This window comes from Caretta caretta, chromosome 2 (assembly GCF_965140235.1).
Source record: "Caretta caretta isolate rCarCar2 chromosome 2, rCarCar1.hap1, whole genome shotgun sequence".
NCBI classification, from domain to species: domain Eukaryota; kingdom Metazoa; phylum Chordata; order Testudines; family Cheloniidae; genus Caretta; species Caretta caretta.
Window position 1 is genome coordinate 212,218,547 of NC_134207.1, and position 26,936 is coordinate 212,245,482.

General features: G+C 41.0%; 1 protein-coding gene across 8 annotated transcripts; it reads left to right on the forward strand.

Moving 5' to 3' along the window:
* Positions 1-700: 700 nt before the first annotated feature.
* On the forward strand, positions 701-26,205 carry TMEM196 (transmembrane protein 196). 8 transcript variants are annotated; one of them, XM_048838345.2, is made up of 5 exons: positions 701-772; positions 19,267-19,323; positions 21,917-22,171; positions 24,077-24,150; positions 25,542-26,205. In XM_048838345.2, exons 3-5 carry the CDS (start codon positions 21,917-21,919, stop codon positions 25,546-25,548), a joined length of 336 nt encoding a protein of 111 aa, XP_048694302.1. In that variant the 5' UTR covers positions 701-772; positions 19,267-19,323; the 3' UTR covers positions 25,549-26,205. The 8 variants fall into 8 exon arrangements, with proteins under 8 accessions (XP_048694302.1, XP_048694304.1, XP_048694297.1 ...); XM_048838347.2 differs by lacking the exon at positions 701-772 and adding an exon at positions 966-1,372; XM_048838340.2 differs by lacking the exon at positions 701-772 and adding an exon at positions 1,383-1,750.
* Positions 26,206-26,936: the final 731 nt, after the last annotated feature.

Below are 26,936 nucleotides of genomic sequence, written 5' to 3' on the forward strand. Positions count from 1 at the left end.
TGATGCATCTTGGCATTGTAGTGTTGGGACATGGATAATTCTGGTGGCTAGGAGAAGCTGCATATGAACTAATTTTATACAGTAAAAGAGAGAGTATGCAGCCAACAATTAGCTGATCCAGCAAAATACTGGTACAGATTAAGAGTATTTGCAACTATCTTGTACCAAGATGTGTTGGGGTCCACATTTTTGGGTGGAATTGTAAACACAACACTTAATGTCTGATTTGTTGGTACAATTTCCAGGGTCTAGATGCCAGCTCTGAATTTTTGCAGCACTGTTACACTGAGGCACATCAGGGTGTGGATTTTTAAGGTGCAATAGGAGTGGGTGAACATGCTCTTTATTTAAGCAGCAAAATGACTGGTACTAAAAACTAGAAGGATCCAGCAACATTCAGCTCTGAGTAGTTGTGGCTCATTTGCTCTGGGTTGCATTGAGATCTGGATTGCACTGGTATAACAGGAGCATTTATCCTAGTGCTCTATTTGGGCATGAGCACTAGGGAAGTAGGGGTCCAAAAAATGCCAGGATCCTGGTGCTGGATCTGAGTTTTTGCAGTGCTCTTGCTCTGAGGTCTGGATTTGATTGGTGCAACTGGAAGATTTACACTTGTTCTATATTGTGACAGCGTTGAGGGGGGCGGGGGAGAACCTTCAGCAGAATCCAGCTTTTGCCTTCCCCAAAAGTTTTTCATCAAGGGACTCTGCTGCCAGCACCACCACTTTCCTGCTCCCTTGGCAGCTGGGGCGTGGGGGTAGGGATGTAGGAGGTGTGTGTTGGGGGAATGGGGAGGGAGGGGGGGAGGGTTGCCTTGTGTTTGGACCCTGGGGCGGGGCTGCTATAGAGGCTCGCCTGGATATTGGTCCCAGATTCATACATAAATATAGCCAGGGTGGATTTTCCCCACTTCCCTCCCCCAAAAGAACCCACCCCAGTGAGGTCATTTCAATGGGAGTGAAGGAGGCGATCAGACAAGGTCGACTTTTCTGGAGGAGACACAGCCTGCGAGTGGAGCGTGGTGCTGAATTTAATCTGCGTTCCCCAGCCTCTGGGAGAGCGGGGGAGAGGCGCCGGAGTACAGCTCCAGCCCGGGGACAGCCGAGGGAGCCTGGGCCGGGCCCGTCAGAAGCCCCACTCCATCCCTGGGCGAGCCGAGCGCTCCGGTAGAGGCTGCTGGAGACGCCGGCGCGTGACCCCGGGGTGGGATCGGAAGAGGCGGCGGTACCTTGGAGAGCTCCGAGCCTGCCGCCTTGCCAGGCGCGCCGGAGGATTGGCCCAGCTGGCCGCAGCTGCGGCGGGCGGCGACTTGCCGGGCTCCGGGCATCTGCCAACGGGAGGATCCCTGTGTGCGAGGCTGCCTGGTGGGGAGGTGCGGAGGGGGGGGGGGGGGGTTCTCCTGTCCGGTGGCGGAGGAGAGCCGCCTTTGCCTTGGGGATGCCCGGCCCCCCAGCTGCGGATCTGACGCTGTGCCGCTAAGGAGGGGGAAGAAAAGTTTGGGGGAGCCCGAGGGAGGGAGGCGCCGGAGAGAAGGCGGATGGTTTGTTTTCCGGGCTGAGCTGGAAGGAACGATGACCCAGCGAGGATGTGCACCAGCAGCCACACCATTGGGAGCCTCTTGGTGCTCTCCGTGCTGGAGATAGGACTGGGGGTCTCCAGCGTGGCCGTGGGGGCGGTCAGTTTCAGCCTGGTCCTTGCGGAGCATAAGCCTCAGCTGGGAGACTCTTCTCCGGTATGGAGCGGGGTGTGTGTACGTTAGCCATTTCACTCTCTCTTTAACTCTGTGTGGTGATGATCCGTTTGTGTGAACAAACCCCCTCATGCAACCCTCCCCCCCCCCCCATGCATGCCGGGCTGGAAGCCTCGCTCTGTGCACTGGTCACGCACATGGGTAGGATTTGCACTTTCGGAGAGGTCCCCCCCTTTTTTTTTCTTTTCTCTTTGTTTGTATGCAAGTAATTGAACTTTCTCTGACCCTCCCCCCCCCCCCCCACGCCGTGTGAACTCCCTGGACGCTTGTGTGATTCCAGTGTTCGGAAGGTTGGGCCATAGCTTGCAAACCTGAAACCAACGGGGAGTTTTGCTTGTAAAAGCCAAAAGTCCCTGTCATTGGGCAGGAAGGGCTAAGGGCCCCTTTAGAATAATGGCCAGGGCGTTCCAGAGCTGCTGGGGGACCCAAAAAAAAAATGAAAGAGTTTTTGGAGCTTTACAACATTTTCTTAGGATCAGGGACAATCTGAGCTTCTAGGAAGCATTTAGCTAGAAAAATAAAAAAATCTGGGCAAGCACAATTACCATCCCCCCGTGTTCCCCCAATCCCTCCGACAGCTTTTTTATTGTAAGCGCCACCTCTCAGAACATATCTGATATATTTTATTTTCAATTTGAGCCTTTTGTCTAGTAAGTGCCCACCTCCAAAAACAGTATGATAACTGATGAAGCCAAGACTTGCAAATAAGGACTATCCAGGGTAAACATAAGTGAGCATGTTTAAACTCTAAAGGGCTATTTGATTATGATTAAACAACTATATTGCTAAAGGGACTGTTTACTTTTTACTTCATAAGAAGCAGGAAAACTCTTGATTACTCACCACTGATGAAGCCTCAGGTAATCTTTACAGGTCTCTTCTACCAAAAGGATTAATGTAATATTATCCTTGGCACTAATAATTATAAATAAATGTATGTACATAGTGCTGTAAATATTCCTGATATTGTACAAACATAGTAAGCCACAGTTCCTGCCCCAGACAGGAACAATCAAAAGACAATACAACACACCCGAAAACAGGTAAGAGAGTTACCAACAATAGCGCAGCTAAAGGGGGATTTCTGATTTAAAAAAAAATAGAGTGGCCAAGATTGCTCAAAGAGCTGTGGTTAAGGAGAAATTTGAAGACAGAGGGTGAAGTCAATGGGAGTTGTGACATCGATTTATATGGGGGCCAGGATTTCACCTCAAGTAATAAAAAATTACAATTGAAAATCATTTCAAAATAATGTATATTGCCTATACAATTGTCTTCTTTTAAATAGACTGTTTTTGCTTCTTTATAATATGCCTTTCAGCAAATTATTCTGCTGTCTGTAATGGCTAAAGGATTGTATTTATATTGCTTTTAATTGGAATGTAAAAGTAGAAATCTTGGGCCGGATCCTCCCGCTCAACTGCACCCCTTTAAGGCCCTCTGTAAAGATGGCTTAGCCAGCCTACTGAGGATTCCCAGGTCTAGGGGACGTAGCGAGGCATAGGGAAATGCCAGCAGTGTGGCAGATGAAAAGGGAGTGGCCAGAGTGCCACTCCTCTCTAAAAATCTCTGGCTGATAGAACATCACAAAGAGATGTTCTATCCTAACTAGACACAAACTAGGGCAACTGTAGTGGGTTTAGCCCTGGCAGCTGACCTGCCTTCTTGCCAGCTTCCGGACTGTGGTGCTCCAAAAGTGGTGTAGAGCTGTCTGTCCTCCCCATTGGGTCTCCTACTACGCATATCTTGGCTGGACCAGAGGTTCAGGCTCTTTGTATGTCACACAAAGTAACTGTGTTCTGATTCAGTGCTCGGGAATCAAGATTTTCCCTTTGTGGGGAAGGTAAAAGGGAGAAGGAGAACTATTACTTTGAACCTCCACAGGGTAAACCACTGGATATAAGCTGGATAATATCATGTTTCCAGCAGTCATGTTACCTGACTGTGCAATGAAAGACCTTTGACCCAGTTCTGTCCTCACTTACATAGATGTAACTCAGTCAAGGCCCAGTGAAGATGTGGTTACCATGGAAACCTTAACTCTAGTGTTTGTGGATTTTAAATCACACACATTATATCTGTATCTGTCTATCATGTTGTGTGAGATTTAAAATCCACAAACACCAGAATTAAGGTTTCCATAGTAACCCTCATTTTTATCAGCTTACAGGAGAAACTGGGCCTCCTCTGAGTGACACCTACATAAGTGGGGTCAGAACTGGATCAAAGGTCTTTCGTGACATTTTCAGGTAATATTATTACAGGAAATGTGATATTTGCACAGGTATAATGTACACATATACATGCAAGCAACTGCATGCAGCTGCAATCAAGATTAAAATGTGTTAATATTGAAATGACATTATCATTTCAATTATAGAATGTAATAATGTTGAGTCTAAAGCATATTAGCCCTCTTGTTAAAAAAATAGATTTTCTTGTTTAATAACAGCTGTCTTGTTTATGACCCCGATAGCAAGGTACTTAAACATGTGCCTAACTTAAAGCATGTCAGTAGTCCCACTGAGGTCAATAGGCTAGTCACATACTTACATCTAAGCATGTGTTTAAGTGCTTTGCTCGACTGGGACCAGCGTGCTCTGCACAGTGCAGCATCGAGCCCAGAGGACCTGAATAGCTGGCAATGAAGTAAAAGAAAGATGTGAATGAGCCTGAATTAAGGTACTCATCTATTTAAAATACATGAGAAAACATATTATAAATTTATCATCCCACCCATTTAATTACCCTGTTCTCATAGTTTATGAAATTGACCCTATTAAGGTAAAGAAAATTAGTAGAGAAAAAGATCCAAATGAAAACACCTCTGTCTATGACTGATCGTTCAATCTATCTAATTAATAGATGTTTATCGAATTTATTTACTACACATACAATATATAATGTATCTGTGCTCTTTGTAAAATATTATGGTGGCTGCAAGGTTATCAAAATCCTCTAATACAGTTGACATACTATTGATTTCTGGAGTTTTTTTCTATTTGTTTTGCATGTCTTATCATGATATATTCCACCTGCTATAGTTAGTTTCTCCAAGTGAGTAGAAATCATGTTACATTTCTGAATTCCACCACTTAAAATTCAGTTGTCTGACTTAGCATAGAAACAAATCAACCACTAGCATGAGCATGCCGAACTACTCTCACACAAGTATAATGAACCTGATAGCATGCATTGCAATGGCTGCTGCACAAAAGAAAAATCAAAACAGTATTGTTTCAGAAAATATTCCTACATAACACAACCAAATGTTAAATGTTGTCAAATGTACTATAGTCAATAAGAAATCTTAAGTTGTGTGTGTGTATATAAAGTATATTTATAACTATAATTCTCAAGTATATATGGGCCTGATTCTAATTTACATTAAGATGGTGTAAAGAGCTTTATTGTAAATCAGACTCAGCCCCAGTCCCAGCACCCATCCCCACCACACATATACACACACACACACATACCAGGTCTTCAGTCAAATATGCCATTTATCTTCACTCATGGTGAGACACCTAATGATGCCCTTATGCTACAATACTCAGGAATGATAGTTTTCTCACTCATGAAGACAAATGTCAAAACACCTGTAAGTGTTACGCATTCTCAAGAGTGTCAGTCAGTGGCTCTATAGAAACACAGGTAATCTTTCCATGTTTGTGATTATTGCACACCTAAGTCTTCCTTTCCATTAGGAACCTCCAATGTGAACCATTTATAATTTGTGGCACAAGTACTCCTTTTCTTTTTGCGAATACAGACAGGCTGTTACTCTGAAACCTGTCATTTATAATTTGGCTATAAGAATTTGCTCCAATTTGACACCTGGAATACATGATTACAGGGAGTTTTTTATTTCCCAGGTTTTCAAAAAAGCAGTTTAGTCAGTATGGAAATTTCACAGAGTAAGAGATAAGTTTGGACTGTTAATCAATGTTGGTGGTCTGTAATTTTAAAAAATGAAAGTTTGCCAATTTTAGTTGTCAGTGCTGACTACTTGCCTAGTTTATTTTGGAAAAGAATAGTCAGACTAAAGGGTTATTTCAAAGGAACACTCAAACAGTTCACAGTGTTATTTAACATGTGGACAAAATGAAGATGTGCTGCTACTTTATTTAAGCATGTGCATTACATTTTCATAGATTCATAGTTTCCAAGGCCACAACTGTGATCATCTGATCTAACCTCCTGTAAAACAAAGGCCATAGAACTTCCCCAAAATAATTTCTATAGCACATTTTTTTAAAAATAAATCCAATTTTGATTTAAAAATTGCCTGTGATGGAGGATCTACCATAACCCTAGGTAAATTGTTCCAGAGGTTAATTATGCTCATTGTTAAAAATGTATACCTTATTTCTAGTCTGAATTTGTCTAGCTTACCCTTCCAGCCATTCAACCTATTATACATTTGTCTGCTAGTTTGAAGAGCCCATTATCAAATATTTGTTCCCTATGCAGGTATTCATAAACTGTGATCAAGTCACTCCTTAACTTTTTCTCTGTTAAGTGAAGTACATTGAACTCCCTAAGTCTGTGTGTTTTCTCATTCTTTCATCATTCTTATGGCTCTTCTTTGAACCCTTTCCAATCCTTCTTGAGAACCTTCAATATCCTTCTTGACTTGTGGACACAAAACTGCACACATTATTCCAGCAGCGGTTGTACCAGGGCCAAACACAGAGGTAAAATAACCTCTCTACTCCTACTCGAGAGTCCCCTTTCTCACACTAGCCTTGCTGGCCATAGCATCACAGTGGAAGCTCATGTTCAGCTGATTATCCATCACAACCCCCAAATCTTGTTCAGAGTCACTGATTTCCAGAACAGAGTCCCCCATCCTGTAAGTATTGCCAACATACTTTGTTCCTATATGTATATTTACATTTAGCCATATAAAAATGCATATTGTTCCTTGTGCCCAGCTTACCAAGAGATCCAGATCAATCTGTATCAGTGATCTGATCACGTCATTATTTTTGACACTCTCAATTTTTGTGTCATCTGCAAACTCTATCAATGATAACTTTATGTTTTCTTCCAGTTCATTGATAAAAATGTTAAATAGCATAGGGCCAAGAACTGGTCCCTGCAGTACTCTACTAAAAATACAGCCACTTGATGATGATTCCCCGTTCACAGTTACATTTTGAGACCTATCAGTTAGCCAGTTTTTAATCCATTTAATGTGTGCCATGTTAATTTTATATTGTTGAAGTTTTTAAATCAAAATGTTCTGTGGGATCAAGTTAAATGCTTTACAGACGTCTAAGTATATGACATCAATGCTATTACCTTTATGAACCAAATTTTTAATCTCATCAGAAAAAGATACCAAATTAGTTTGATAAGATCTAATTTTCCATAAACCTATATTGACTGACATTGATTAATAAACCCTCCTTTAATTCTTTATTAATAGAGTGGCTGATACAGGATTCTATCTTCTTGCCTGGGATTGATGACAGACTGACAAGCCTATAATTATGCAAGTCATCCCATTTACTCTTTTTAATATTTGTACAACATTAGCTTTCTTCCAGTCTTCTGGAACTTCCCCAATGTTCCTAGACTTATTGAAAATCAATATTTTCATCAGACTAACCATGTTTTTGGCCTGCTCCTGTTGAAAAGAATGAGCTCAATGTAAGCAGAATCAAATCCTTAAGCTGAACACAGAATTCTGAGGGGCAGATGCTCAGCTGGGGTAAATTTTTAATGAAGCCATTGGCTTCGATGCAGCAATGACAGTTTACACCAGCTGAGGATCTGCCCCTGAAGATTTAACAGGTTTCCTTTTACATTCAAACCCTCCAGCAAGATTTTCCAGTAGACCATTCTCCTAATCTTCAGGAAATTACATACACCATATACTCCAATGGAACTTCAGCATCTATCTAAAGTTCGGCACATATTTAAGAACATTGCTGAATAGGGATGGACTTAAACACATTCTTAAATTCTTTGCAGATCTGAGGCCTTAGTTGATAAGCTAGAAATAATCTTCTGATTCTGTTTTTTTTTTTTAAAGGAAAGAAAAATGTACACAAGAACACTTACATACTCTGAATGAAACATCTGATGTGAAACAATAATAATCATGGTATACAGTGAAATTTATTCTGTCATTCAGTATTAAGGCCTGATTCAAACCCTGTTGAAGTCAATGAGAATATTTTTATTGTCTTCAATGAGTTTTAGATCTCGGCATTTATGCCCCTGGCAAGCAGGGTGTTTATTCATGACTGTGTTGGAATTTGAATCACCAGAATAGGTTCTTTATTTTTTTTTTTTAATTTTCTGATAGGGGGAGATTTTTAAAGACACAAATGGTAATTAGGCACCTAAGTCCCACTGAAAGTTAATGGGAATTAAATGCCTAACTACCAACTGTGTCTTTGAAAATCTCCCCATTGTATTCAATATGCTTTGCTGAGATCTTCTGAGAACATCTTTTCTTTTCTATAGGTTTGAGTTGGAGGGCAGGGTTGGTTGTTTATAATCTCCTGTTTTCTTATGGCTGACCTTTTTTCTGTTTGATCTGCCTACCTGCTGGATTCTCTCTCTCTCTCTTCCTGTTTTTCCTCTGACTTGATTTCCTTATCTGCTTGTGTGGATTTTGTGCTCTTCATGATCCACACTCTGAATGTTTTACCATTGCATTGCAATGTTACTCAAAATAGGAGCCCCTAGTGATTTCAGACCCTTTCTCTGGTCAGTGCACCCATCTGGAATTTCAGCTTCTTTCTCTCTTTTCTTCAGTTAAAAAGTCAAATCAGTTAAATATCAGGATTTTCTTTCTTTCATGTTAGTGAGTTCAGTTTTCTGGCTTTGCACATGACTGTCTACTTCAGACTGCCTGAGCTGATCAGGAAGTTTACAAAGTGAAAGTCTCTGCTGCTTCGCTCTTTGGAGGCAGTATATAATAACAAAAGCTCTTTTTCCTTTGTGTTTTCTAAAACCAGACTTGTATTTGTATTTATGGTTTTCATTTTCAGATATCTTCAAGTATGAGAATAACTAAATTGGGAGTATAGGCCTAAATAAAGCATATTTTTGTGCTGCTTACTTTAGCCTTTAGTTGTGGGGTAATCCTAAAAAATGTTGGTTTTTCTGTGCAGAATCTAGCAGGGATATGCAGAACTAAAGTGGGGGTGGCTGGGAAGAGTGCTGTGGGGCTGGGGAGAGGCTAAAGCAGGCAGCCACATACCTCTCAGTGCCCCTTGGCAAGGGGAGGCTATGGAAGCAAACTACATTTCAAAGTATTGAAAACTATATTTCAAAAGCTATGGAAGCAATCTACAGGATGGGGTAAGAAACTTCGACTATTATCGGCATGCTCAAAGGCTGTGGGATTTTGCAAAGGCATTGCAGGTGGGCGCGGGTCCCCTGGGACCCCTACAAAAATGGGGGCTGCTGGCTAGGGGCAGTGTTAGACACATGCAAGCCAGACAATTGCATCAGCTCTGAGGCAGCCAGGGTGACTGACTCAGTTACTTGTGAGAGTGGGACCCCAGAATCAAGCCAGGGGAGAGGGCAGATGGCAATGGCAGAGGAATAGCTGGTGCAGCTGCTCAGGGGCTCATGCACTTCGGGGGTCCCTGCAGACTCAGGGCTGCTCGACTGCACTATATATGTGGCACAGGCTGCTGCCATTGTCTGCAGCCTGCTGGAACCTCTAGGTAGAGCAGTGCTCTGCCCCCCACTGCCCACATTTGAATTTGCCCAGGGAGGGAGCCTCCAAAATGGTGGCTCTGCCATGAATTCTGATTAGTGGGATTGCCAATGGCAGAGCTTCCATTTTGGTTGAGGCCCCTCCTCCTCTCCTTTTGCCTGGGCAAATTCAAATGCGGGCAGCAGGAACCAGTGTGCTGCACTTTCTAGATGCTCTGAGTCTAGTTCTGGTGGCAGCAGCCGTGGTGGTTCGCAGCTTTGGTTCCCTCAGCAGCAGTTGTGGCTTTGGTGGGAGCAGTGGCAATCGTTCTACTGGTAGAAGCACTGGTGCAGGACCCAGGCCAGAGGGAGCAGAAAGCACAGCATGGACCTGGGCAGATGGGGCAACAGGGGAACAGAGCAGGGATGCAGAGGCAGGGACGAGTGGGGGGGGGGGATGAGGGAAGTTAGAGTTTATTTGAATGTGGGACATGTGATGGCATGTGCAGGCCCACAATAAAAACCTGGTCTAGGACCCATCTTTTTGTTCCTCTGCCACTGGCATGTGGGAGAAAGAGATGGGGGGCCCGGACCAGGTGGCGCCCAGTAAGCATTTGCTGACCTTGCTGACTGTTAAATCTGCCACTAATGCTGATTGAAGGTCCCTCCCTCAATGCCTGGCTACTCAGGTTGTTTTTTCAAGGCTGGTTCCTTTGACTTATCCCCATGAAAGATTTTATACTTTTCCTCAGCCTGAGATGTGTACATCTGGGCACTGAGTCATTTCATTTTTGTAAGGAGCTTAGGTATTATGGGGAAAGGCAATATATAAAACACTTTAGATTAAAAAAGGAGGTAGGTAGATAGGAGGCCTATACTATCATTGCACCAGTGCCCCTTTATGCATATTTCAACTTTAGAAACGCAAGTCCAATTGTTTGATATTGCCTTTGCCTCCGGGAGGATAAATTCTCTCTCCATGAGTATGTATTGTTGTACAGCTCCAGCCAATGATCTTACTGTGTTTCCACTGTAGGGGGCAATGCATTCTCTGCAAGTTGCAGTCTATGCTCTACAGGGCTCAATCAGTACCAGCACAGAGGGGTTAGTGGTGACGACACAATCCTCAGGCTAACCCCCATTCCCTCATGGGGCAAAGAAGTGTTTGAATCCTTTGTAGTGAATCAGAGAGGACAGCAAGGGGAAATGGTATGAAGTAGTTGAACGGCAAGTGCTGCATGGCTGCATCCGTCCTCTTATGGCTTATCATCACCGCTAGGAAATGTAATTATATCTAAACAGGACTTTTAACAATGGAGTGATCAAAAGGACAAGATGCTTTCCTTGCTGATCAGTGTAAACAAGGATGAGTCATGCTCAGCATCAGTCAGCTAGTTGTGGGAAACCCTGCACCCAGCAGCTCCACAGTTAAACATCCAGTTTAAACAAGATTAAATATCTTAGTGAAGATGAAGTCTTAGAGGCCAGCAATGGATGGACACAGTGTAGCAAGACAGAAAATGTTGCATTCCAGCTGGCAGTATTGTGAAACCTAAGAGTTCAAATGACAGATCAAAACAAACCCGTTAGATTTATTTCCAATCTGAACTGCACACAAGCCCTGCTTTCAGTACACATGACCCCAGGCCTCCCACGTACATTACACCACTATTGTCAGTAATTTTGAGTCCTCAAAAAAACCCAGAAAATATTTGGGAATACACCATAATTCCACGGTGGGGCACTGTCCAATTGTGTGTGCCTGGTTTGCCAGTAAGACAGCACTGGACAGAGTCAACTACATAATTTCCCATGACGTCCCATTCTCTCCAAAGCTTTCTGGGGTTTTCTGAGCTGGGTGAGGCAACTGAGTTCTATAGGCTAGAGTAGCAGTTCCCTGAGTAAGGTCCCTAAATCCCTCTACTCCCATTGTGCAGCAGATTTGCACCAGTTCCATTGGGTCAAGATACGCCACCATCAGACAAAAGAGGGATGGACTTAGTCATACATTTTCATAGGATTTTAAGTTGCCTGAAACATTGGACCAAATTCATCCTGGGTGTAACTGACTTTCATAAATAATCATTATTCTATTTATTGGGCAATCCCTTTCTCTGAAAATGTACTGAGCATGATGCACAACAATCCAAAAATACAATAATAATAATAATACTGTACACTCAGCAAGTGTTTTTCATCCCAGCATCAAAATATGCTTCATGAACCTTAGCAAATGCAGCCTCACAGCACGCTTGTGATATAGTCAGTAGACATGGCGTGACCTGTCAAAGGTCACACCAGAAGTCTGTGGCAGTACCTTAATCACTGCAGAGCTGACACCAACAACTCCTGTGTCCTGGCCCAGTGCCTTAATCACAAAACACTCTTTGCTCCATTTACGTTGATAAAACTCCCTTGATATGGTAAAAGACACTAGAGCTTAGGGCAGCTTAGCACTATTTAATATCTTTTTAGAGAACATCACAAGGGCTAAGGTAGACCTGCAGTGGTGGCTCATTTCTTAGTCATTGGACTGTCACTGAAAATTTACATTAATCCTTTGGTTCAAGATGAACTGATGCTACCATCACATGGTGGTTTGAGAAATAGCTTGCTATGTCTAGGAAGGACAGTAAATCAATAGCAGATCTTTCCAATTAATGGATTCCAGTCCACATGAGCAAAGTGAATCTGTAAGTCTTCTGTTACTCTCTTGGCAGAATGTAAGGCTGATATTACATGTTCAGGAAGCAAAGATGTTGCTACATTTTGCACTAGCTGCAAGCAACGGAATGGCTTTTGATTGTAGCCTGAAGTAAAGGGAATGAGGGGCAATCAGCAGGTTATCTCAAGTGCTTATATACGAATGCACAAAGCCTTGGAAACAAGCAGGGAGATCTGGAGGTCCTGGTGATGTCAAGGAATTATGACGTGACTGGAATAACAGAGACTTGGTGGGATAACTCACACGACTGGAGTACTGTCATGGATGGTTATAAACTGTTCAGGAAGGACAGGCAGGGCAGAAAAGGTGGGGGAGTAGCACTGTATGTAAGGGAGCAGTATGACTGCTCAGAGCTCCGGTACGAAACTGCAGAAAAACCTGAGTGTCTCTGGATTAAGTTTAGAAGTGTGAGCAACAAGAGTGATGTAGTGGTGGGAGTCTGCTATAGACCACCGGACCAGGGGGATGAGGTGGATGAGGCTTTCTTCCGGCAGCTCGCAGAAGCTACTAGATCGCACGCCCTGGTTCTCATGGGTGACTTTAATTTTCCTGATATCTGCTGGGAGAGCAATACAGCGGTGCATAGGCAATCCAGGAAGTTTTTGGAAAGCGTAGGGGACAATTTCCTGGTGCAAGTGCTAGAGGAGCCAACTAAGGGGGGAGCTTTTCTTGACCTGCTGCTCACAAACCGGGAAGAATTGGTGGGGGAAGCAAAAGTGGATGGGAATCTGGGAGGCAGTGACCATGAGTTGGTTGAGTTCATGATCCTGACACAGGGAAGAAAGGTAAGCAGCAGGATACGGACCCTGGACTTCAGGAAAGCAGACTTCGACTCCCTCAGGGAACGGATGGGTAGGATCCCCTGGGGGACTAACATGAAGGGGAAAGGAGTCCAGGAGAGCTGGCTGTATTTCAAGGAATCCCTGTTGAGGTTACAGGGACAAACCATCCCGATGTGTCGAAAGAATAGTAAATATGGCAGGCGACCAGCTTGGCTTAACGGTGAAATCCTAGCGGATCTTAAACATAAAAAAGAAGCTTACAAGAAGTGGAAGGTTGGACATATGACCAGGGAAGAGTATAAAAATATTGCTCGGGCATGTAGGAATGAAATCAGGAGGGCCAAATCGCACCTGGAGCTGCAGCTAGCTAGAGATGTCAAGAGTAACAAGAAGGGTTTCTTCAGGTATGTTGGCAACAAGAAGAAAGCCAAGGAAAGTGTGGGCCCCTTAATGAATGAGGGAGGCAACCTAGTGACAGAGGATGTGGAAAAAGCTAATGTACTCAATGCTTTTTTTTCCTCTGTCTTCACTAACAAGGTCAGCTCCCAGACTGCTGCGCTGGGCATCACAACATGGGGAATAGATGGCCAGCCCTCTGTGGAGAAAGAGGTGGTTAGGGACTATTTAGAAAAGCTGGACGTGCACAAGTCCATGGGGCCAGACGAGTTGCATCCGAGAGTGCTAAAGGAATTGGCGGCTTTGATTGCAGAGCCATTGGCCATTATCTTTCAAAACTCGTGGCGAACGGGGGAAGTTCCAGATGACTGGAAAAAGGCTAATGTAGTGCCAATCTTTAAAAAAGGGAAGAAGGAGGATCCTGGGAACTACAGGCCAGTCAGCCTCACCTCAGTCCCTGGAAAATCATGGAGCAGGTCCTCAAAGAATCAATTCTGAAGCACTTACATGAGAGGAAAGTGATCAGGAACAGTCAGCATGGATTCACCAAGGGAAGGTCATGCCTGACTAATCTAATCGCCTTCTATGATGAGATTACTGGTTCTGTGGATGAAGGGAAAGCAGTGGATGTACTGTTTCTTGACTTTAGCAAAGCTTTTGACACGGTCTCCCACAGTATTCTTGTCAGCAAGTTAAGGAAGTATGGGCTGGATGAATGCACTATAGGGTGGGTAGAAAGTTGGCTAGATTGTTGGGCTCAACGGGTAGTGATCAATGGCTCCATGTCTAGTTGGCAGCCGGTATCAAGTGGAGTGCCCCAGGGGTCGGTCCTGGGGCCGGTTTTGTTCAATATCTTCATAAATGATCTGGAGGATGGTGTGGATTGCACCCTCAGCAAGTTTGCGGATGATACTAAACTGGGAGGAGTGGTAGATATGCTGGAGGGCAGGGATAGCATACAGAGGGACCTAGACAAATTGGAGGATTGGGCCAAAAGAAATCTGATGAGGTTCAATAAGGATAAGTGCAGGGTCCTGCACTTAGGATGGAAGAACCCAATGCACAGCTACAGATTAGGGACCGAATGGCTAGGCAGCAGTTCTGCAGAAAAGGACCTAGGGGTTACAGTGGACAAGAAGGTGGATATGAGTCAGCAGTGTGCCCTTGTTGCCAAGAAGGCCAATGGCATTTTGGGATGTATAAGTAGGGGCATAGCGAGCAGATCGAGGGACGTGATCGTCCCCCTCTATTCGACATTGGTGAGGCCTCATCTGGAGTACTGTGTCCAGTTTTGGGCCCCACGCTACAAGAAGGATGTGGATAAATTGGAGAGAGTCCAGCGAAGGGCAACCAAAATGATTAGGGGTCTGGAACACATGAGTTATGAGGAGAGGCTGAGGGAACTGGGATTGTTTAGTCTGCAGAAGAGAAGAATGAGGGGGGATTTGATAGCTGCTTTCAACTACCTGAGAGGTGGTTCCAGAGAGGATGGTTCTAGACTATTCTCAGTGGTAGAAGAGGACAGGACAAGGAGTAATGGTCTCAAGTTGCAGTGGGGGAGGTTTAGGTTGGATATTAGGAAAAACTTTTTCACTAGGAGGGTGGTGAAACACTGGAATGCGTTACCTAGGGAGGTGGTAGAATCTCCTTCCTTAGAAGTTTTTAAGGTCAGGCTTGACAAAGCCCTGGCTGGGATGATTTAATTGGGGATTGGTCCTGCTTTGAGCAGGGGGTTGGACTAGATGACCTCCTGAGGTCCCTTCCAACCCTGATATTCTATGATTCTATGAATTGTAATAGTCAAGTCATGATGGGTGGGATTTTCAAAAGTGCTCGGTATTGGCTTAAATCTGCTCCCTTTGAAGTCAATGGTAAAACTCTCATTGACTTCAGTGGGACCGGAATTAGGCCAATGTTGCAAAAGTTTTGAAAGCCCATCCAATCTGATCTATACCGTGAAATAGAGTGCTTGAAAATAGAGGGAGTTTTGCTTTTTACGTAGTTAAAATCTGCTAGTTATATGTTGAAAATAATATTGATTATATTTTCCGGATCCTTTTTATAAGCTTGCTATAACCCATAAATGCTCTTTCTCCATGCATTATTTTCCTTTTACTCCTGTCGAGTCACCATTAGAAGGAAACAACATTATTTAGTCTGCTTACATTATTTAGTCATCAAGACTAGATGAGATTTATTACAATATCTTGAACAAAGAATTGTTTATATTTTCTGTGTGGATGCTGAGAATCACAAAACACTATATGTGAAAACTATGCTGTCAAGCAATTAAAAAAATTCATCATGATTAATCACATGATTAAAAAAATTAAGCATGATTAATCCCACTGTTAAAGAATAATAGAATACCATTTATTTAAATATTTTTGGGTGTTTTCTACATTTTCAAATATATTGATTTCAGTTACCACACAGAACACAAAGTGTGCAGTGCTAACTATATATTATTATTTTTATTACAAATATTTTCACTATAAAAATAAAATAATAGTATTTTTCAATTCACCTAATACAAATAATGTAATCCAATCTCTTTATCATGAAAGTGCAATTTACAAATGTAGAATTATATAAAAAAACCCTGCATTCAAAAATAAAACAATATAAAACTTTAAAGCCTACAAGTCCAATCAGTCCTATTTCTTGTTCAGCCAATCGCTCAGACAAACAAGTTTGTTTACGTTTGCAGGAGATAATGTTGCCCGCTTCTTGTTTACAATGTCACCTGAAAGAGACAGTAGATGTCTGCATAGCACTGCTGTAGCCGGCGTTGCAAAATATTTACGTGCCAGGTACGCTAAAGATTCATATGTCCCTTCATAGAATCATAGAATATCAGGGTTGGAAGGGACCCCTGAAGGTCATCTAGTCCAACCCCCTGCTCGAAGCAGGACCAATTCCCAGTTAAATCATCCCAGCCAAGGCTTTGTCAAGCCTGACCTTAAAAACCTCTAAGGAAGGAGATTCTACCACCTCCCTAGGTAACGCATTCCAGTGTTTCACCACCCTCTTAGATATTAGGAAAGTTTTTCCTAATATCCAATCTAAACCTCCCCCACTGCAACTTGAACTTCATGCTTCAACCACCCTTCCAGAGGACATGCATCCATGCCAGTGACGGGTTCTGCTCATATTCATTTTCTTCATCTGAGTCAGATGCCACCAGCAGAAGGCTGATTTTCTTTTTTGGTGGTTCAGTTATGTAGTTTCCGCATCGGAGTGTTGCTCTTTTAAGACTTCTGAAAGCATGCTCCACACCTCATCCCTCTTAGATTTTGGAAGGCACTTCAGATTCTTAAACTATGGGTTGAATGCTGTAGCTATCTTTAGAAATCTCACATTGGTACCTTTTTTGCGTTTTGTCAAACCTGCAATGAAAGTGTTCTTAAAATGAACAACATGTGCTGGGTCATCATCCGAGACTGCTGTAACATGAAATATATGGCAGAATGCAGGGTAAAACGGAGCAGGAGACATACAATTCTCCCCCAAGGAGTTTAGTCACAAATTTAATTAACACTTTTTTTTTTAATAAGCATCATCAGCATGAAAAGCATGTCTTCTGGAATGGTGGCCAAAGCATGAGGGGGCATATGAATGTTTAGCATATCTGGCACGTAAATACTGTGCAATGCCTGCTACAAAAGTGCCATGCAAATGCCTGTTCTCACTTTCAGGTGACATTGTAAATAAGAAGCAGACAGCATTATCTCCTGTAAATGTAAACAAACTTGTTTGCCTTAGCAATTGGCTAGTAGGACCGAGTGGACTTGTAGGCTCTAAAGTTTTACATTGTTTTGTTTTTTGAGTGCAGTTATGTAACAAAAAAAAAATCTACATTTGTAAGTTGCATTTTCATGATAAAGAGATTGCACTACGGTACTTGTATGAGGTGAATTGAAAAATACTATTTCTTTTGTTTAGCATTTTTACAGTGCAAGTATTTGTAATAAAAATAATAATATATAGTTAGCACTGTACACTTTGTATTCTGTATGGTAATTGAAATCAATATATTTGAAAATGTAGAAAAATATCCAAAAATATTTAATAAATTTCACTTAGTATTCTATTGTTTAACAATGTGATTAAAAGTGTGACTAATCATGAATAATTTTTTTAGCATGATTAATTTTTTTGAGTTAATCGTGTGAGTTAACTGCGATTAATCGACAGTGAAAATATGAAATACAGTATGCCATAAACTGAAGTTAATCTATAATGACAGAATTTTGAGTGAAATTCTAAAATCCCACGTAACATCTGAGTAAAAGAGTTTTATGCACGTATCCTGCTCAAGAGCTAGAAGTCTGAAATGCACCCCAACTTGAGGGGAAGACAGGCCTGGGGGCCATAGTGAATCATCTCACTATCCCTGCAATTGATGCCCCAGCCTATGGGGTTTAGTAACTTCTGCAGTCCCTCCAGCCATTGCATTAATGTAAACATAGATCCAATAGCTTGCTACTTGACCCACTCCACATTTCCCCTTCATGCCAGCATATATGGACTGGCATGAAGCCTATATATCCTGTGCTAAGTATACTAGTGAATAACAAACAAAATCTAGCTATTACTACTGTATGCAACTGATTCAGTGCAAAAATTAAGGATCTTGATTTTTTGTGCTCATCTGTGTGCAAACACCTAATAAAGGGTTGGGGTTTTTTTTGTTCCAACTGTGTATTGCAACCACTCAACAACTGAAATATTTAATATGCCAAAATTATGTGAGGGAATAAGACATATATGATATAGTTTATACAGACTCTAAAAGTTAACATTATTTTTACTGACTGTGTAGGGGGCCAGGTCTGTCTTGTGATGTTTTCATCCCCATTAAGGGCCAAATTAAGGTTTGCCATGGAAAACCCCACCAAAGTGCAAAAGCTGGGTGGAAATGTCCATGGCTTTAAACCTATGTAGTTTCTTCCCAGTCTTTCTGTGATGTAGTAGGGCTAGTCTCACTGAGCACAGAGAAGAAAGAATAGCCCTCTTAGCCCATGGGTGTGAGGAAAGCCAAGGAAATCTCTTAATGATGTTACGGACTCAAAGAAGGCCCAGTGCCTCTGCACGACTACTTATCCCACCTTACCCTTTGGCCCTTGTCAATTTAGCTCCCTCAGGAACTGTACTCCCATTGGTTCCCTGAGCAAGCCTGAGTTAACATGCACATATAGGGGGGCAGGAAAAGCCATTCACAGAAAGTAAAAGGGGCACAGACAGAGCTAAAGTAGATTCATTCAAAAATCATTTAGGAGCCCTAAATTTGCATAAAGAAAAAGAAAAGGCTCTTTTCTATGGTATGTCAGACAGCTACATGTCTGAAATATGCATGCCAAAACAGGCTATAAACAGTTGTCACTGTATATTCATTGCAGCTATTTCAAATGTTAGGCCAAGATTCTGCAATCTAATTCACACAAGTGAACTTCTGCTCCTGTGCTGAGGTCCACTGACTACAGTGTTACCCACATGGGCTCCCTGAGTGGTTCAATTTGTAGAATGAGGGGATAAGTACTTTATATGTTTTTAAAGTATCAGAATACCTGCTCCATATTGCTGATCACTGACTTGCCAAATTTAATATCTGAGCAATACGAGGGTAAAAGAAGCATCTTACACTGGTAACATTTGTCTTTCATTTTTTGTTTATCCTCATAGTTTAAAAACAGACATTATTTAATTTTTGCTATTTTTATAAGCCATCACCCTCAGACTGACTTCTCATCCTGGTTTCTTCCTGGATAAATGTGTTTACTGCAATGAGTTATAACTTCCTGAAACATAAAGTTTGTAATAAAAACACTGACAATGGTAACAACTGTATAACCTTCTGTTGTGGATCCCCACTGCAATAACGGAGCAAAGTTTAATCTAGCTCAAGACCTTAGACTATAAAATAATTGGTATTTTTTTCCTTGCAGTTTCTGCTTTGTGGTATATGTGGAATACTGTGTGCCAAAAAAAAATCTGGACTTGTCGTAAGTTTTTGCACTGCATGCATTATGCATAAGTACTTGAAATGTAAACTGCTGTAACTTGAACTCTTCACCATAGAATCATCCTTCATTTCCAAAATGTTGCTGATAAACAAAATTCAATGCAAAGTAAACACAGGCTGGCAAAGAAAAACAATCAGCCCTTTTGTTAATACAGCAAAAGGAGGACATTTTAAAATGGTCTATAAAGTCATGTCAAAAAATGTAGCCCCTGTAGTTATGCCTGTCTCATAGATTCATAGATATTAAAGTCAGAAGGGACCATTATGATCATCTAGTCTGATCTCCTGCACAACGCAGGCCACAGAATCTCACCCCCCACTCCTGCGATAAACCTCTCACCTATGTCTGAGCTATTGAAGTCCTCAAATCATGGTTTAAAGACTTCAAGGAGCAGAGAATCCTCCAGCAAGTGACCCGTGCTCCATGCGACAGAGGAAGGCGAAAAACCTCCAGGACCTCTTCCAATCTGCCCTGCAGGAAAATTCCTTCCTGACCCCAAATATGGCAATCAGCTGAACCCTGAGCATATGGGCAAGACTCATGAGCCAGATACCCAGGAAAGAATTCGCTGTAGTAACTCAGATCCCACCCCATCTAACATCCCATCACAGGCCATTGGGCCTATTTACCATGAATATTTAAAGATCAATTATTTGCCAAAATCATGTTATCCCATCATACCATCTCCTCCATAAACTTATCGAGTTTAATCTTGAAGCCAGATAGGTCTTTTGCCCCCACTGCTTCCCTTGGAAGGCTATTCCAAAACTTCACTCCTCTGATGGTTAGAAACTTCGTCTAATTTCAAGTCTAAACTTCCCGATGACCAGTTTATGTCCATTTGTTCTTGTGTCCACATTGGTACTGAGCTTAAATAATTCCTCTCCCTCTCCGGTATTTATCCCTTTGATATATTTATAGGGAGCAATCATATCTCCCCTCAACCTTCTTTTGGTTAGGCTAAACAAGAGCCTGATCCAAGTCCCATTAAGATCAATTGAACGATTCTGAATTACTTCAGTCGGAGTTGGATTGGGGCCTTTCTGACCAGGACCCCATTCCTGCGAAGTAATATGTGTGTGCAGGATTAGGCCCCAGGGTTACCGTGCCAAATTGATCCCAGAAATTTTAGCTGTTCACTGTTTTTAATTTCAAACTGAGTCATGAATAAACCAGTTCTAAAATAATTGCAGATGTTTTCTGTTTCATATAAGAATCTGAAGTATAATAATCTTTCTGACTGCAGACAGATGGTATAATTGCTACAAAAGCAACTGCAGAAATATTTTATCTGTTAAAAATATGATCCTATTATAAAGCCCAGTGTTAAAGCTTATTTATTGTTTAAGTTTATTTCAGTATTAAAACTGGCTTTAATTTTCTATAGGCCTGACTTTTCTCTTATGTACACAAGAGTGAATTGGAACTAACTCCATGGAGATATGCTCATGTAAATCTAATATAAGTGAAAGAAGAATCACTCTCTCTAAGGTTACTTTTGAGAGTCAATGAACTATTCAATTTCCTATAAGAGTGACTGTCACTTTTTAAAAAAAAGTCTGAGGACTTCTTTATTGTGTGGAGCATCCCAACCATGCCTGATCTTTATAACCCCCATTTCTTTTGTCAAATCTGGTGGGCTCATAGATCAAAAGAAACAATCCCTTACTGGTGGACCATGAACAATAGTTTGAGAACTATGTTCTTGTTAAAATTACCATCCCATTGGCACACAGCAATGATCCACTGAGTATTGGTGGTCCATGGAGCGGTTCCAGGAGCTCCACAAAGTTGCTTCCATCACTGTGGTAAAATATCTTTGTCTTCAAGCAGTGACACTTCCTGCTACTTTTAGCCCAGTTTAGATGTTTCTGGGACCCCTAGAAGAACTTTCTGACCAGCTAAACTTAAAAAGTAGCACTTCACTGCACCCTGTATGGTTGCTTCAGGTTTTTCTTTGTCAGTTTTTTCACTTGTTTAAATTCAACCATGATTACATTTGCAGATTGCACAAAAGCTGCAGGAGGAGCAAACAAGGAGGCCAGGACCAAACTGCAAAAATTGACCTGAAGAGATTAGAACAGGAGGGGTGGGTTGGGGGCACAGACAAGCAGGAGAGATTCAGTAACAATTCTACTAAAGCATTGCACTCAAGCAGAGGAAATAAATGGCACAGATATGGAGTCTGAGTCTGATCTCACTGTACTTTACTGATTTAACTAAGATCAAAATCAGGCCTTTGAAGTTTAGGCTAGAGTTTTGAATATACAACTGGAAGGAAATTAGGAGGCCTGAATCCTAGTCCAGTTTTTCCATTGATCAGCCATCACCTTGGGGAAGTCACATTACCTGGCTGTGCCTCATCTCTAAAATATGGATAATGCTTACTTCCTAGACGCAATCGTTATTGGGGTTAGTAATTAAGGTTTGTAAAGTGTTTTAAATTATGTGTGCTATAGAAGCACTATTTTTTATTATTATAGTCAGGCTAACTTTCAATCTGAGTGAACATGTCTGTGACGGTAATCTCTGAATGTGTCTGTGACATTGCCTCTCTTCTCTCTCCTAACAGATGATCCTTTTTTCAGCCTGTTGCATCTGCGGACTAATTGGAGGAATATTAAATTTTCAGTTCCTTCGTGCTCTGACAAAGAAGTCCTCCACGCTCTATTCTTTGCATCTTACTTCCATGTCTCTTGCATGCATTGGAATTGGAGGTTGCACACTTTCTTCCTGGCTCACTTGCCGGCTAGCCAGCTATGAACAAAGGAGAATGTTCTCTGAAAGGGAGCATTCCCTGCATCATTCCCATGAAATGGCAGAGAAAGTGAGTTGGGCGCCTTTCCTTATTTGGTCTGCTTTTCTTACAAAGCAACTGTATGTGTTAACATATGCAATTATATAGTGTTGTTATAGCTATGTTGGTCTCAGGATAATAGAGAGACAAAATGGGTGAGGTAATTTCTTTTAAGAAGTTGGTCCAATAAAAGGTACTACCTCACCCACCTTGTCTCTCTAACATATGAAATAATTGGCACTAAGTTCATTCAATTTTCAACTACATATGAGGAAGAGCTTCTGGGAAATAAAATGTTACCATTCTGTATAAGCTTTATTCTGTTGCAGTATATGTAGTTATTTTTAGGTGGTTCATCTTTGCAGTACATCCATTTCAGTGAAATACATCCATTTTCAACATAATTCCATTGTATAGCTATTCAAAGGCCTCGCTTCTAAATATAGCACCTCATAAATAATTGAAAATCTTAGTTATATGAATTATCATGTATTGTACTGGGGAAAAAAGCACAGAATGCTTTCTGCACCCACATCATTTCATGTTTCCAGGATTTAATCAATTCTTTCCTCTCCCTTCCTACTCAGTTTAAAAAGCAGGCTATGTAACCACAAAGGCCACAGTTTTCAAACCTGAATTACTAAAGTTAAGCACCTAGATCCATATTTAGACACTTAAATAAATAATCCTGTTTTCAGAGGTACTGAGCACTTACAGCTTCCACTGGTTAAAAGAATGTTGTTGTTTTTTTAATGTAGGTGCCTAAATAGGGATTTATGTGCTTTAAATTTAAGGTTGAAGATATTGGCCATGAGGAATATAGGATTCTTAAAGCAATCTAATTAGTGTAAGGATATGCTTCTTGCCCTGGGAGTGAAATATTCATTTTGATACTGGGGCTTCTATAAGGGCAGGGTGCCCTATTCCTTTCATTCCAGAGGTATAGTGTTTATAGAGCAGGGGATCAGGAGTCAGGAACACGGGTACTATGCATGCCTTTACAACTGACTCACTGTGTGACCCTGCCCAAATCTGCTCTGTGCCTGTTCACCTGCCTGCATTATATATACCACCTCCCGCAGAGGTACATTAATTCATATATGTAAAGCTTTGTGAGATTCTTAGATAAAATGTGATGTAACAGTGAAAAATATAATAAAGGAAAATGGCTACTTTTCAGCCTGATCACTATTCACTACTTTCTTAACTGAGATTAGATTCCATGCAGAACTATAGCCTGGACTCACCTAAAAATGGTAAGAAAATATTTGCTACATTTGCTACATTTTAAAAAATTGCCACAATTATATATTGCTTTAATATGACTAAACTTCATTATTTCTTTAGAATTCTGTATGTAACAGTCAAATGCACCTCCTAAATGTCCCAATTATAATAATAATCTCTAATGCAGTACTTTCTAATATGATAATAAAACATAATTTGACTCGAATAGTATCTTTCATGCACACTCTTTCACAAAATCTTTACAGAGTTAAATAGCGTAGGTACTACGTTAAAATAATGTACAGAGAATAAATTAAAGGGGAAGAAAAGATAAATTTCATACAAGACAAAGTCAATGAGGTAGATACAGGAAGACTGTTCAAGGTAGTAAGAGCTGCAAAGAAGAAGGCTCTTGCATCAACAGTGAGAAGAGGACAGAGAGGAGGCCCTATGCAAGATAAGAACAGGGAGAGGAGTAGAGAAAGACCATGCCTGAAGGACAAATCTTTCGAAGTACATTAAGCCCAGGGCATGTCTTTTAAAAGAAGGGAAGGCAATTTAAAAATTAATAATAAATTAGGCCCTAATCAAACATATATTTAAAGTGTTTTATATACAATAATATTTTGTATATTATATACTGATACAGTAATATAGACATGTACTGTTTGTGCTATATTTATTGTATAATTGTTATATTTATATTAGAGATTGAGGGGTATTGAAATAATCAACCTGCCCAGCTGCCCGGTGGTTCCCCCGACACCAGAGTTACCTCCAAGGTATGCTGAACTCTAGGCAGCTACCATGTTATGTCATGTCACTTCAGAAAGTCCCACCTCTAAGAGGAAGGCATAGTTTCAGCTAATCAATGTTGGCTGATGCTGTGATGTCACTCCCAGAAGTACTGCATTCAGGAAAGGTACTAACAGTCAGTGAAATAATTCTACATGGTGGAGTGCTGTGATTTGGAAGTAAGTCAAGTATTTAAAATATTCACTCTAGTTGTAGACATCCAAACAATCTTGTTTGGATGTACCCACTGTAAGTTCACATCACTTCTAATTTATATGCTTCTTCATGCCTTAAATCCAACACAGCTTTTAAACTTAACTATGGTTTTATTGTTTAGAATAGACATGTCAGGAAAATGATGATTGTGAATATTTCATTCTGAAATTATAAGTACATTCAAATAGCAAATGCTGGCAATAAATTAAAGTGATAGAAATGGGAAACAGAGGCTTTCACTTCGTGGGCACTAGCTCACACGTAACCCAACTGACAGAGCATTACTATCATCTAGATCTGTGAGACTCAGACCTCAGTGGTTCAGAAGCCAAATTAGTGATCAACATTACTCAAAAGAGCCACAGTAGTGTGAATTCATTGTTTCATTTACTATAGTACCATATATGCATATTTGAACAGTATGACTTGGAACTATTTAGTTTATATTATTTTCACAGCAAAATGACTGCCCATTTTATCAACTTTATTTATTATTTTATCAACTACCATTGGTTAATAGCCTAGTAAAAGCATCCTGATTGGCTCATAACTTAAATTGGTTAATAATCAATTCACACTGTGTTTTAATATCATGTGCTGCAAAGAACACATTAAAGAGCCACTTGCAGCTCTGGCGCCTCAGTCTGAGTATCACTGATCTAGAGGTTGATTGATGGTTTATGTGAAATGGCTTTGGTGACCTCAGCAGATCAGTATCTACATCACAATAACCACTTCCAGAGCTCGCATTAACTGGCACCCTTTGGGGGCATCTCAGCAGAGAGGCCAAGGTCTCCATGGACATGGAGACTTACCATTTCATTCCTGCTTAGAGTGCCCTCCGGGTATGAGTGGAAGCACAGTGGCAGGACAGTGTGAGGAAGCTTGCACTGCTGCCACTAGTGCTGCATATCTGTTCCGTGGATGAAGAATGCCCGTCTCTAGGGCAGTCAGTCTAGCACCTTTCGTAAGAACTCACGTGAAAAGAATGTGGTGATTTTTCTTTTTATAATGTGATTTTTTAAAAAAAAAAAGATAAAAGCTTCTCTGAATGTTGACATTCAGGGCTTGTTAAATACTTACTAGACCATGAGGTAAATACTTTTTCAAGATCAATAAAATAATTTTAATTTTGATCAGTCCTTTTTTATTCTTGTTACAGGAAATGACAGACAATATGAGCAATGGAGGACCACAGCTGATTTATAATGGAAGAGTGTATGAAAAGATTTAAAAGTTAAAGGGAAAAATATTTTTATGATTTTCTTCAGGACAAACAAAGACACCAGGAGACTGATATGAAATGGAAACAGTCTTGACTTTTATTGCTAGAATTTCAGAACTGCAGAACAGCACAGTTGCATTTAGAAACATACCTGAAATTTCTCTCCCAAGGATTTTGTGGATATACAGTATTTATTCACTCCACCTCTATTCCTTTTTTTCTTTTTGTCTGCATAATGTTCCAGAATTATTATAGCACTCAAGATAGACTTTTCAGACTCTTCTTCTCATGAAGACTTTTTTTAAAAAAACGATTTAAATGGAGAGGGTTTAACCAGAAGATTGTACAGTGGAGAGAGTGCAAATCAGACTTGTAAAAAGCTTGCATTACACATGCAGAGTCCAAATGAGTGAAAGATGAGAGTGCTGAAAACAACACTGATGTCTTTGTTTTGAAAGACAGAATGCTTTAAGAATTCCTTAAATCAAAACCTCAACAATGCCTTGTTGTAAAGAAATTGTAAATATTTCCAATTTGTGAATGAAGTATATTTCGTAATTTGTTCATAATAGATGACAAATAAAATGAAATCTAAAACTGAGAATAATTCATTTTTTCTTGTTAGAAAGATGTTAATCTGGATCATTGTATTTGCATATTTTCACAAAATATCAAAACGTCCTTAATAGGGGGTGGAGCACAAACAAGCTGGAAGACGGTGAGGGTGGAATGGTGGAATGGCTAGGGCAGAACTGCACCTTGGCAAGTCTGCATGCTTACAATTGCCCCTGGGGGCTATTGAAGCAATGGTACATCTCAAGGGCAGCACTCAGCGCTAACCTAGTATGTTTCTGGGACCAAACAGGTCCTCACAGACCCTTTATAGAGGAGGCATAATCTGCACCATAGCATGTATAATAGGTGTACATATATGGCAAGCAGAAAAATATACACAACATATTTTATAATATACATGTATACACACTTGGGTACTATACATAGACAGTGCATGATTGTATGGGGTGATGTAAAAATCCTCAGCATGAGTTTGATATGGTACATTTGTGAGTGGTGACAAAATATAAGTGAGTTATGTTGGGCTTCCCAAATGATGGCAAATGGAATTTTTAACCCACCCCAGAGCATATACTGTAGGTATCATGTGTTTTGCAGAAAATGAATTAAGGAATGTTTTAGCGTTTTTAGAAATTTTATTCATGCTATTTAAAAAAAATCCCTCCATTATAAAGCCAGGTGCCGTAGTTACCGGAGTGCATACATAAAAGGCTCAGAGGGAGCCATAAAAACCTCTGAAATGATGTAATATAGCTT

Coding starts and splice junctions, on each gene's coding strand:
- TMEM196 (XM_048838340.2), top strand. CDS start 1,586: ATGTGCACCAGCAGCCACACCATTGGGAGCCTCTTGGTGCTCTCCGTG. Junction 1,751..19,266: donor CGGTATGGAGCGGGGTGTGT/GTACGTTAGCCA, acceptor TTTTCCTTGCAG/TTTCTGCTTTGTGGTATATG. Junction 22,172..24,076: donor CCCATGAAATGGCAGAGAAA/GTGAGTTGGGCG, acceptor TATTTATATTAG/AGATTGAGGGGTATTGAAAT.